Consider the following 13,072-nt stretch of genomic DNA (forward strand, 5'->3'; position numbering starts at 1 on the left):
CCTCTGGCAGCCGTCAGTTTGTTCTCCGGACGGTATTGACGGAGTTGTGTTTGTGAGCAAGAGGAGAGGACAAGGGTATGTGCCAAAGTGGTGAGGATAAAATGAAAAGGAAGAGAGAAGCGAGCGTGAATGGCCGGGTAGCAGGCTTGACTCCAGGTGCTACCTTACCCTACATTCTCTAACATTTCTTCTCTGGCACCACTACAGGCTGGAATTTACACAGATGTAGACAATTACGCCCTTGAAACTTGAAAGTTGGCTTCCAAAGCAGTTTATCCCATTGTCTACGCAGATGCCATTTGAGTGAGAATGTAGAAAATTCAAGAGTTTAGAAAATGATCTCCTCCAGCCCTGCCAGAGCCCTTCAAGCTCATAGCATTTAGACACCAAAACGAGGCTCTCTGATGGGGTTTGGTGTGTATCCGCAGGCAGGTTTGGCAGATTTGCCCCTCGGCGTCCCCGGCTTGTGCGTGTTCTTCTCTTCCCGATGTCCTCCTTTTCCAAGAGCAGCCAGAGCCCCTTCGGTGAGCCAGCGCCACGCCAGCTGACGGTGGCCTCCGCGGCCAAGCGGCCAAAAAGCACCAGCGGCTGCTGTTCTCCTAAATGTGGTTCAGAGCTCCCAGACTAAAGTGGAGGGAACAACAGTGCCCTGAAGGTGTCTCTGGCCCACACCGACACTGGTTCTCTAGGAAGAGCGTGTCTCTGACTTACACGGTCCAACAGTGGAAAGCGAGTCCTGCCCAGAGTTCAGGCAGGCAGCTCCCGGGCTAGAGACAGCTCTAGAAAACTGACACCCTGGGTACAGATAAGGAGATCAAAGGGGAGCTTTGCAGAGTGTGCCAGACTCAAGCCAGTGACAGAAAAAGCAAACTTTTGACCAAAGAAATTCAATCATACACCGAGGAACTGATTTTACGAAAGGGTGGTTTGAAGCTCGGCTCCCCGGATTCCACACTGAAATTCCTCCCTGGTGCTCATTTCAGGAAGGCGGAGGAAAGAGAAGTGAGAGCTAACCCGGGGCACGTCGACAGCTGCCGAGTTCATTCCCTGGCTTTTGGGATTTCCCACCCTACTAGGAGGAAGGGTACAAGGAGTTTTCAAGGAGTAGGTGGAAAGTGTTTTCCCTAATTCAGGGTTCAAACCTGGAGTCTGTAGGTTCCAGGAAAATGAACAGAGAAGTTCTGATGTGTATCCACTTACAGCTTCGTTGTTTACTTTGTTATTGTAAAAGTGTCCATAGCTTTCCTTGGATTCCCACACAGGTCTGTAGACCGAAATAGGTTACAAACTGTTACCGTGTGTCCTACATTATTTCACATTCCCCTGGCACTGCGGGGCAGACAGCCTGAACATCGAGGTCCAAAATTGGGTGATGAACGCCCCCCCCCACCCCGTTGTTGCCAAATTCCCTGAATAAGGAAACTGTATCTACCACATTGGCTCCCCCCTGAATGACATTATACCAACCTCTACTCCTACAGTAAATGAAATAAGACATCACTCTGCCCTCCACAGTCCCCTTCCGGCCTCATTTATTCCTTTCATGACCCTCACTATATTTCATGACAACCTTCTCTCTGCCTCTTGCCCTCATCCCAGTAGCAACAGGCCTGCTTCAGCCATCCTTCTGCCTTACCTTACTTGCTCGTTCTCCCGCGAAAGAGCCTTGACTAAAATTATCACCTGAGTACATCCTGTTCTTGTTTCCATTCTTAACAATACCTAAAGGGATTATTATAATCCCGGACTATATAAAGGCATAAAAAGGATTGAGATCGCTGAGCTTAGCTAAACGTTGACTGCTAAGTAACAAACCATAAACGCCATCCATCTCTATGATGCGGGGGCGGGGTTTCGAGGTCCGCAGAATCGTGGAAATCCTCAGGCAGGCCGACTTGACAAAGCGACACGTGCGCATGGCCTCAACTCCTTCTGTTGCCATTTCTGATCTTGACGCTTCTCATAGTCCACTCTTCTAACTACTCAGTTCCTTATATCAGTATTAATAGGATCACTGTAAAAAATTATCGGTCATTTTTTTTCTCATTCGACAACTTGTCCAAGTTCGGACTTTACGTAGAGAATCCTCAACCAGCGTAGCACCAGTGGTACCATCTTTCCTATTTCGCTAATACTCTAGGGGGCCCCAGGAGAAATGCTACACCATGACCACGGGTGGAGACCGGGATGGTCCAGGCAAACCCGGACGTGGTCCCCACACCCTGCACAGAACCGTGCGGTGCTCCGTGATTCCTTCTCCTCCATCAAACACAACGTGCATCACCTGCTTCCTATTGGATCTCTCTCTCCCAGCTGACACGGAACTGGCAGAAGATGCTCTGGAGCAAGAAGATAACAAATTCCAAGCTAAGAACTCCCTGAAGAAAGAGATCGCCAGTTTCCGGGAGTCCTGAGCCAGGCTTCTCCCCGTGTGGCGCTATCACGCGGTCCTTCTCTGGTCCACCCGCGGCAGTCTTGCTCCTCAACCATCTCACGTTCCTTGACGTGCCCACGAGGCCTTGTTATATTTAAGTCCCTGATTTTGCTCCACACATGGCATGTAAATTTAAAACATCGTTCAGGAATCATGTAATCAAAAAGACAGCTACTGAGGGGCGCCTGGGGGGCTCAGTCGGTTAAGTGTCTCCCTTCGCCTGGTATCATGATCTCAGGGTCCTGGGAGGGAGCCCCGCATTCCGCTCCCTGCTCCGCGGGGAGCCTGCTTCTCCCCCTTCTGCTGCCCCTTCCCCTGCTCAGGCACCTATGCGCACTCTCTCTCTCTCTTTCTCAAATAGGTTAAAAAGATAAGTACTGAATCTATACCAGGATTGCCAGGAGCTAGGGGTGCCCGAAAAACTAGCCCCATGCTCATTCTTTCTTCTGTCCACAGATTCGAAACCTGGCAGCAAATCTCTGTGTAGACAGCAAGCATGGGGCCACCGGCACTGAACTGAGGCTGGACATCTGTGTCAAGGATGGTTCTGAAAGGACGTGGTCTCATGAACAGGTAGGTCAGCAACCACAAGTGACAGGAGCCAGTGGGGCTGAGGCAGGCAGGGAAGAGACAGTAAAGACAGATTTCTAACCCAGACATACAGGACCCGCAGGGGCTGGTCCTCGCTCCCACCGACCCGCTCTGTTGTTCAGTCCATTACTCACCTCCTTGGTTTCTGCTTCATCTCAGAGCAACTGTGATAATCAGCTGAGATCGTGTACAGAAATGTGCTTTAAATAGGAGAAAGGATGGTAGATACGTCCCAGGCTTATATTTTCTTTCCCCGAATGGTAGTCTTCAAACCACGAAAAGCCTGTAGAGCGCCATGTGATCTTCCAACTAAATTTCACAGTTTTATTGAAAGACTCTTTTTATTTTGTAAGTTTTTTGCGACTTTATCTAATCTTATTTTCCCCTCTGGTGATATTTTGAAAAGGATACTTTACCGAAGCGTCTTGTTGCTGTAGCAGTCTGTAATTCTACACATGAAGGATGACTTTGAGACAGTAACAGCCCAACCTGGACTTCCTGGAATCCTTTAAAACTATTTGTTGCCTTTGATTGAAAAGCGTTTCAGTGCAATTCTGTTTATTAAGTGACTTGCGACTCCTGACCCCCTGATGATCCTTATAAGGGATTTTCCTCACACTGTGTCACTTGCAAAAGAGACATGATAGTGGGTAGAACTGTGTCTATCCCTTTTTATTGTCTTAATTTTTGATAATGAAAAATCAAATGGGGGGACATCTGGGTGGCTCAATTAAGCGTCTGCCTTTGGCTCGGGTCATGATCTCAGGGTCCTGGGATGGAGCCTCATATCAGGTTCCTTGCTCAGCAAGGAGTCCGCTTCTCCCTCCGCCTCTGCCACTCCCCTTGCTTGTGTGCTTTCTCTGAGAAATAAATAAATAAAATCTTTTAAGAAATCAAATTGGAAACTATAAAAAAAATCATAGCACACCCTTGCACACTCATTACATTGACTTAATAAGTATCTGCAGCTATTGCCATATTTTTCAAAAGAATAAAATTTACAGATACAGTTAAAGCCCCTTCCCTATCCTACTCCCCTGTCTCCCTCTACAAAAGGCCACATCTCACATTCAGCATAGTATAAACTGCCTGTGCTCTGTTTCCCAGAATTGCCCATAATGCCTCTCCTATGAAACCTGAAAACAGTAGACAAGCAGTTTCCACGAAGTCTTGAGTTCTGTCCTATAGCTATATTCCTCAGTATCCATCTTGTATATGAACTAGTGAAGACAAATCGTGCCCAGCCTAGGATCTTACCGAGCTGCTCAGATAGGCTGAGCTCCGTCATGCTGGCTCCTCCCTGTCCTCCCCTTACTGTCCCGTTCTACACCGCATGCAGCTGACACTACAGCCCCGAGCAGCATGGTCCTGGAAAGCGACGATGAACCCGGCACACAGCACAGTCCGGAATTAACACCGTCAGTCAGCGAACCCACCCACACTGCCCCACTCCGATGGGTCATCTGGCCCTTCCACACTGATCCACAGCCTCATGGTGTTCCAGAAGGATCGTGGGCCTTGCAGTGAGGCCAACCTAGATTTCAGCCACCATAACCTTGTGACCTTGGGAAATTGTTACATCTCTCTAAGCTGGAGTTTCTCCATCTCTAAATAGGGACAATAATATTCACATCAGAATGAATCGTGTCTACATACACCAGCATGTAGCACATGTGGTAGGGGCAAAATCAATGTACTTTCCCTTCTGCTTTATGACATTTCCTCCCCCAGATCACTTTATACTAACACCAAATTAGAAATCTCTCTCAGGTCCAAGGCAGCTGCCAAAACCAAATACTATTTATCATTCACTCAAATATATCCTGCAGTGTGCAGACACTTATCAGATTGGTTTTAAAGAAGGCTCTGCAGGGGGCACCTGGGAGGCTCAGTTGGTTAAGTGTCTGCCTTTGGCTCAGGTCATGATCCCGGGGTCCTAGGATTGAGTCCCACACTCCCTCTGCTGCTCTCCTGCTCTCTGTCAAATAAATAAATAAAATCTTAAAAAAATAAAAATAGCCTCTCATGGTTCACCTCCCCCTCCGATTTCCCCCAATTCACTTTTCCTTTCCTTCTCCTAATGTCCTCCATGTTATTCCTTAGGCTCCGCAAGCAGGTGAAACCATACGACAATGAGGGGTACATATTGCATGGAGCCCTGGGAGTTGTACATAAAAAATGAATCTCAGAACATTGCATCAAAAACTAATGATGTATTTTATGGTGACTAACATAACACATTAAAAAATAAATAAATAAAAATAAAAATTTTAAAAAAGGCTCTGCAGCTCCAGGATTTATGAATGGGAATGAAATATCAGCAAAAGCTGACTCGCCGCTCCTTCCCCCATCTTCTTCAGTAAACACCACAGGGCTGTTACCAGGAATGTGAGGAAGAGTCTGGCCTGCTACCTCCAAAAAGCAATTCTGACTTCAGCCTGGGAGCAAGAAAAAAGGCTTCAGAGGCCTATCAGGAGGACCCGCATTTAGAGTAGAAAGGATACTTTTTTGAAGAAAAAAGAAAAAGAAGCATGCCAGATGGAAAATCTATGTCTGTTGGGCTAAATTTCTCTCTCCCGTCCCTGTGCAGCCCAACCAGGAAACACGGGTAGCCAGCCAGCTGATGGGAAGTATGCCTTGCCTGAATGCCTGAATCAGGTTTCATAGTTCTGTCTCCTGGAATGTTCTAGAATTAAATATGCTCTGGACCACAGATTTTATGTGACAGCCGAAAAATAAATATAAATAAAACCGATCATATTGCATACACTTTAAAAATGGTTGTGTATTTCCCCCCTTCAGGCTGAACTGTTAAAATCTACATCATGTAATTCAAGAAATAGTCGCCAGAGGGCAGCACCAGATAAGCAGAAACTGTATGAAGCACAAAAAGACCAGTTAATACAGCTCTTTAAAAAGATCCCTGGTCTCTAGAGATTCTGAAAACAGAGCTATGGGGAGACTAAACAAAGTTTACAGGAGGTAAAAAATGAATCATCTTTGAAATACGTATCACCATATATTCACTTGGTGATTAAAACATTACAAGCTGGTTTTTTCCCCCAATAATTAGCTGTAAGCTTTATTCACTGTATTACTCTGTGACTTATATGAATTAAGACTCATTCTCCTCCGTTTTGATTAAAATGCCTGAGTGAAAAAAGAAGTATATCAGAGAAGGAAAATTATAGGTATTCTTTTTTATTCAAAAGCATTTAAAGAATCCACAGGGGGCACTTATTAGAGTTGAAATGATCCTTTTTAACACATAGCAAAAATAAAACACAAATGAATAAACAAAATAGTTACATGGGAAATAAAGGAACATCTACTGAAGCACCTTTATAAGAAAATGCCTCTTGTTGCAGAACACCAGTGATGTCTAATTTGGCTTCTGTGAAGGAAGCAATTTGTGTGATTCATTTTTTCTAGGGCCTTCTATTTAGCTGTTTGAGATCACTGTAGCATTGTGTGCTGGCTTTCAGCTTCCTTTAGGGACCGAGAAAGAAAAAGCAAAGAGAAGTTAATAAGACTGTAAGGTCTGGAAAGGATACTCTCCAAATGCCATTAGGAGTCCAAGTGAGAGGGCAAGGGAGGAAGGAGAGCCTTCAGCGGCCTACAGTTTGGGCCGGGCAGCAGTCTCATGCTGGGGCGGTAGTACTGTGGCCCAGCAGACCTTCCTGCTGCCGAGGAAGCCGACCGAATGCTCCCTTCACAAGACCCGGAGAGGCGATGTGTGCACAGAAATTGGAGCAAGTCGGTGCACGTGGTAAAAGAGGGGTGCTGGGATCCACAACCTCGCTCGCAGAACAGAGCTGGGTACCAACTGCAACGTGCACTTGCTCAGATTTCTGCCAACCACATAACAAGGAAATAAAATAGAACCACCCACGGAGAGGAAAATATTCTCGGTCTTCTCAAATCAAGTAGCAAAATCAAGGTGCTAAGTGTATTTGCAGTACTAAGTCTAGCTGAGCTTATTTATACGATACGGTATAAAGCCAGGCAACATGACCCACACCACGCTGACAGTAAACCGAAGAAGTACAAGTTCTGTATCACTCTGGATCTATATTTAAAAGTATCACTTAAAAGCAGCAAGTGGAGAGATTAACATCAATTTATTCTAAAACTGAGGATTTGAGGTTGAAAAAAAGCAAGCTTTTGTACAGGAAACCTGAATGAAATCTAATCCTTCCATCAGTAAGAACCAGCCCAAGAGTAAGAGACAAACTATAAATGTCACAATAGCATCATAAAATACAGACGATGAAAATACATTCATAACGTCTGCTTGTGTCTGGTTCTACAAAATTGCTCGAGAGAAAGTGTGCCTAATGAATGAAAGGCTTGGTGCCTGATTGGATTGAATGGCCATCAGGATGAGATAAATGGCAATAGAAAACACTTCGGAGACCTAAGAGAGACAAATTTTAGCTAAAGATAAGTGCAGAAGAATAGAGCAGTTGATATAATCTGGAAACATCACTTGGGGTGCAGGAAAGTAATCACCACATAACCAGGATGATATGAGGGTGATGATGATGATGACAAAGCATGAAACTCTATAGAGACCCCCAGCTAACAACCAACCCACAAATCTGAAAATGATTATCATACTCTAACGACAAACCTAGCAACGAGAAATAAAAGTCACCTAAGGAACCCTGGGGTATAATTGGGACAATAGGTGAATAAGTCCATCAAGAGAAGAATTTGTTGATGTTTGCTTTAACACAGGAATTCTTTTGTACTTCACTCATCCCTTTAATTAAAAATTAGAAAAGTAAAAATTGAGAAAGCAAAAAGTAAAAAAAAAAAAAAAAGACTGTCTATAAAAGAAGACCTAAGCTGGGGCGCCTGGGCGGCTCAGTCAGTTAGGCATCCAACCCCTTTCCGGCTCAGGTACTGGTCTCCAGGGTGGTGGGATCGAGTCCTGCATCGGGGTCCCCGCTCAGCACGGCAGACTGCTTGAAGATTCTCTCCTCTGTCCCCCCGCAACTCGCTCACTCATTCTCTCCCTCCAATAAATATATAAATATTTTAAAAAGAAAGAAAGAAGGAAGGGAGGAAGGATGGATACTTAAGCCAAGGGGCCTGGGTGGCTCAGCCGGTTGAGCATGGTACTCGATTTCAGCTCAGGTCAGGATCTCAGTGTTCTGAGATAGAGCCCTATATGAGATTCTCTCCCTCTCTCTCTCCCTACCTCTGCCCCTTCCCCCGCACCTGGCCCCTGGACTGAATCTCAAACAACTGGTAAGCATGAACTAGGTGGGCTGAATGTGGGCCTCCCAACCACAGAAAGTCTCATGAACAAAGTCACAGAAGGGAAAATATAACCTGATTAGTGCAAGGAACTACAAATGTTTTTGAATTGAGATATCATTGGCATACGACATTGTATTAGCTTCAGTCATACAACATAATGATTCGATATTTGTACATATTGCAAAGTGATCACTAGAGCAAATCTAGCTAACACACATCACCATGCATAGTCACAGGATTTGTTTTTCTGGTGATGAGAACGGTTAAGATCCACTCTCTTAGCAACTTCCAAATGTTTTGTTGTTGCTGGAACATACACTAAGGGAAAGGGGATGCAGCTGGGGGAAATGGCAAAGGCCAGATTGTGGGAAATGCTTTATAAGTTAATGATGTAGGAAAGACAGGTCAAAGCCGACACCCAAGAAAGCATTCTTGAGACATCTTTGGTGCAAAAAGTGGTTTTATTAAAGCACAGGGACAGGACCCGTGGGCAGAAAGAGCTGCACTGAGGTCATGAGGAGTGCCCCATTATTTCACATTGGGAGGGCGTTAGGGATAGCGGAAGTCTCTAAGAAATTTGGAAGCAAGGTTTCCAGGACCTTGAGCGGGCTAGCTTTTGTTGGGGAAAGGTCATTTATTACCGTCTTAGAAACCCTTAGTCATGAGACCCTTCAGATGTATAGCGGTGCGCCGCATGCTTGGGGATGATTGCCAACACATATCTTGGAGGATTTAGAGATAAATGAAGTTTCCAAAGGAATTTTTATATGTTAAAGTAGACTTACAGGATCCAGAATCAGGGTTGGGGGTTGAGGGGGTGGGGGGTCGGGCTAGGTTTCCTTTTGCCCTTAGCAAGCAGTCAGCATGGAGACAGCTGAGTCCCTAGAGGAACGCCTCTCCGCCTGTTTCAAGGACTTGTCAGTAGTAAGCTGTAGGTAGTAAGGACATTTAATAATTTCTCTTCCACCTCTGCTTCCCACATCATTAAAGAGTTTTTATTGTGTTCTCTGAGCATTATATGAAAACACACTGAGATTTCAGGCCAAGAGGTAACATAGTCGAAAGGTTGTGAAGGAAGACAGGAAAGACACCAATCAGGGAGTCATTTCAGTAGTCCAGACAAGAAATATTGTGAGCAGGGGCACCTGGGTGGCTCAGTGGGTTAAAGCCTCTGCCTTCGGCTCAGGTCATGATCCCAGGGTCCTGGGATCGAGCCCCGCATGGGGTTCTCTGCTCAGCGGGGAGCCTGCTTCTCCCTCTCTCTCTCTCTGCCTGCCTCTCTGCCTGCTTGTGATCTCTGTCTGTCAAATGAATAAATAAAATCTTTAAAATAAAAAAAAAAGAAAGATTGAGAGCAAAGGTAGTGGAAATAGAGCAGAAGGGACGACTTCCAGCAATATTCGGAGACAAAAACGTTAAGACTTGCTAAATGATCAAATAATGAGGGTGAGGGAAACAAAGGGGTTAAAAGAGGAAAGACTCCCAGGTTGGCAAGTGAATACTATGACCACCAACTAAAGCAAAATAAAGGAGTAGGAACAGGCTTAGAGGGAAAGAAAACTAATTGAATTTAGGATATTTTGAATTTGAGATGTCCATGGGGCATCCAGGTGGGCAATTCTACACGGAGTTGGACACAAATCAGATGATAAGTTGTCAACGTACTCGTGAGAGCTGGACTGAGCATACACAGAAGCAACCAGACGGCATAGCGGACGCGGTCCAAGGGGGAATCCTGAGTGGCACCTGCGTCGAAGGCAGATGCAAGAGGGACATGAGCAAAGCAGAGGAACAGGATAAGAGGAACCCAGTATTTCAGAAACCAAAGGACAAGTCAGTTCTGATTTGAAGAGAGTGTTGAAATCAGAAATACCGAGCTGATCGACATTTTTCCTTGATAAGTTGTTGTCCGGCATGGGATTTAAATTTAAATGAATCTAAAAACTGGCTCAGTCCACCATGAAATGGGGGGAGGGGGAACCGCAGGAAAAAGGACTACACAGTATCTCTTCATGAATCTATTTCACATGCGTCACCTAAAACCCTGGTCCTTCTCGCTAAAGCATTCTCTTGCGTCCTGTCTTCCAGGGAAACAGAGTACAGTCACTCACCATTACGCAGGCAATCCACTTTCCTATGTCTGATTTACAGCATGTCTTTGCGATTTTCTTCCACCCCTTAGCCCAGTGTTTTCAAGTTTTCTGCAGTCTGCTCCCCCCACGTCTCTGTTTTTGGTAGCCATTCCTGGTATTTTGCTGGAGTCTCTACATTTTCTTACCCAGGTAGGAGGGAAAAACTGAAATATTCAGAGGACCTGGTCAGGGCCAAGTGCATCGTCTACACACAGCTCAGCATCACGTTGGCTCTTCTGTCAATAGGACGGCTCTTTATCCGGCAGCTCACAGCTTGGCTTCACAAAGGCCACCTTAAGTCCGTCCTATTGTAAGAATTACATAATCTCACTGAAATTTTAGAACTGGAAGAAAGCAGAGGGCTCCATCTACTCTGTTTCCCATTTCCTTGAGGATTTCTCCTACCAAACTCCTCAGATGGTGGACCAGCTCAAACTCAAGAAAATACCCTTCCCTTATAGAAGAGGGTTTTTTTTTCCCCTCTTCATTCAATATATTCTAAAATCCACTCAGTGTCTCCAAAGTAGCATTTTTCAAATAATCGAATGGTAGGGTAGAATGGACCAAAAGAGGAAAAGATCGGACAGAATAGCAGATTCCATTAAATGCAGTAAGTTTAAATATCCTTTCCTGAAGCTTCTGTTTTCCTCTGGGGAGGAGGAATTTATGTGTGTGTGTGTGTAGACTGCATCTCTTCCTGTGTGTTTACAGTCCAAAACTTTTTACGTTGCCCTGCCGAATGACTCATACCAACCCCAGAAAATTAATTTGCCTCTTCTTGACTTCATTAAGCTTCGCTTCCATTTAAATCAAATTTTTCAAACTGCCAGCCTCCATCCAACTCAATTCGGCTCTGGTCTTCTTACAGTTAATCTGCTTATTTGAGCTAACTGCATAGCATTTGATCCAGTAACATTTTATCCAAATGAAGAATTTGTAAAGAGCTTCATTAAAGAGCTTCTTTTCCTATTTCCCCTTCCCCTCGTCTCCCCACTTGCCACTCTCCTCCGCCCCTTTCTTTCCATGCCATCCCTCTGTTATTTCTCCTGGTACCAAACTGGAAACTCCTCACTTGTATTTTTTGGCAGCCCAGACCAAAGGTGACACTGTTGCTTCTACAGGGCTCTGTGATAGGTGCCCTTTTTCAACACCTCCATTATGCCTAGATGGAGTTCTTTTCTGGTAAATCACGAAGCACAAATTCCGCATTGCTAAAAAGACCTCTCCCCACCCCCCTGCTCTCCAGACTCTCTAAATTAAGCTCACTGTAGCTTTTCTGCTATCGTTGTTTTCACTAGCTCTTTACTTTTGGGTGGAGAGAAGACATTCGACCTGGTGAGCCACTGCACACCCGGAAATTCTGCTTCGATGCGATCTCGCACAACAGCGCGGTCACTCTCTATGACTGTCATGGCATGAAGGGGAACCAGCTCTGGGGATACAGAAAGGTAAGACTTGGCTCACTTCAGCCATTCTCGAACTGCTGGGCTTAAGGTTTTCCAACTCAAAAGTTTGTTAGCACACTTTTGATTTCAGCTGTTACCTAGACACAAGTACACACACTTGACTCAGACATTTGCGGACCACCAGCAAAAATTAAGGGAAAGACAGGGTGTGCTGGAAGGGGCATTGCTTTTGGCTCTGCTTGCTGTGTGCACACCCATCACAATCACTTATGATTGAAAAGCCGCTTTGAAGGTGCCTAGGTGGCTCAGTCGGTTAAGGTCTGCCTTGGGCTCAGGTCATGATCTCCGGGTCCTGGGATCAAGTCCCGCATCAGGCTCCCTCCTCGGCGGGGAGTCTGCTTCTCCCTCTCCTTCCACCTCTCCCTTCTGCTTGTGCTTTCTCTCTCTCTCTCTTGTTCTCAAATAAATAAATAAAATCTTTAGGAAGGAAGGAAGGAGAGAGGGAGGGAGAGAGGGAGGGAGAGGGGGAGGGAGAGGGGGAGGGAGGAGGGATGGAGGAAGGAAGGAAGGAAGGAAGGAAGGAAGGAAGATGGCTTTTAGCCAGAACAGTCACTGTTCTGTGTGAAGGGACTAGTCTTAGCCAGATAACTACCAAATGGAGAGACCATGTACCCAATAAGCAAATGTACACATGTGTAGTTTTTAAGATCCTCGAGTCATACACACACACACACACGCACACACACGCTTAAGACATCCATTTATTTATAGCTGTCTCATTTGCTTGGGAGCTGCGTGTGTTAAGACAACTAGATTTACATAAATCCACACATGTAGGAGTAATTGTTGTGACCTTTCTACAAACTGACCCATTTGTAATTTGGCCAAAACCCTGCCCAAGGATAACTAAGGAGAACTTATTTGGAGAATTTAAGTTTAAAAACTTATAAAGTTAACATTTAATGGTAGAAAAAAATAGTTCAAAAGCAAATATAAAAATCATATTTTATTGAGTTGATAAAGAACAATTAAATTTTTATTTTAAATATCTTCGTCAACTTGTCTTTTGATAACTTTTCAGGATACCACACAAATTTCCTTCCAGCTTTTTTTGGTTTTTAGGGCAGGACTTTCTAAACTATACAGAAAATCTCATACCCACTCTTTAATCATAAGCTTTGGCTCTCCTGTGACTGGTAAAACTTAGTATCTCTTTTTTTTTTTAAGATTTTATTTATTTA

The 13,072-nt window shown here is 44.8% G+C and overlaps 1 protein-coding gene across 1 annotated transcript in view; it reads left to right on the top strand.

Annotated features, from left to right (window-relative positions):
- The window catches only part of GALNTL6 (polypeptide N-acetylgalactosaminyltransferase like 6), a gene marked incomplete at both ends in the record, with an annotated part of 1,173,146 nt that overhangs the window by 1,144,363 nt on the left and 15,711 nt on the right, over positions 1–13,072 (top strand). The window contains 2 exons of the mRNA XM_080796997.1: positions 2,891–3,007; positions 11,724–11,873. Coding sequence (XP_080653123.1) covers positions 2,891–3,007; positions 11,724–11,873 — 267 coding nt within the window. The remainder of the gene's footprint in view (positions 1–2,890; positions 3,008–11,723; positions 11,874–13,072) is intronic.

The sequence above is a fragment of the Martes martes genome (assembly GCF_963455335.1).
Source record: "Martes martes genome assembly, chromosome: 2".
Taxonomy (NCBI): Eukaryota; Metazoa; Chordata; class Mammalia; order Carnivora; family Mustelidae; genus Martes; species Martes martes.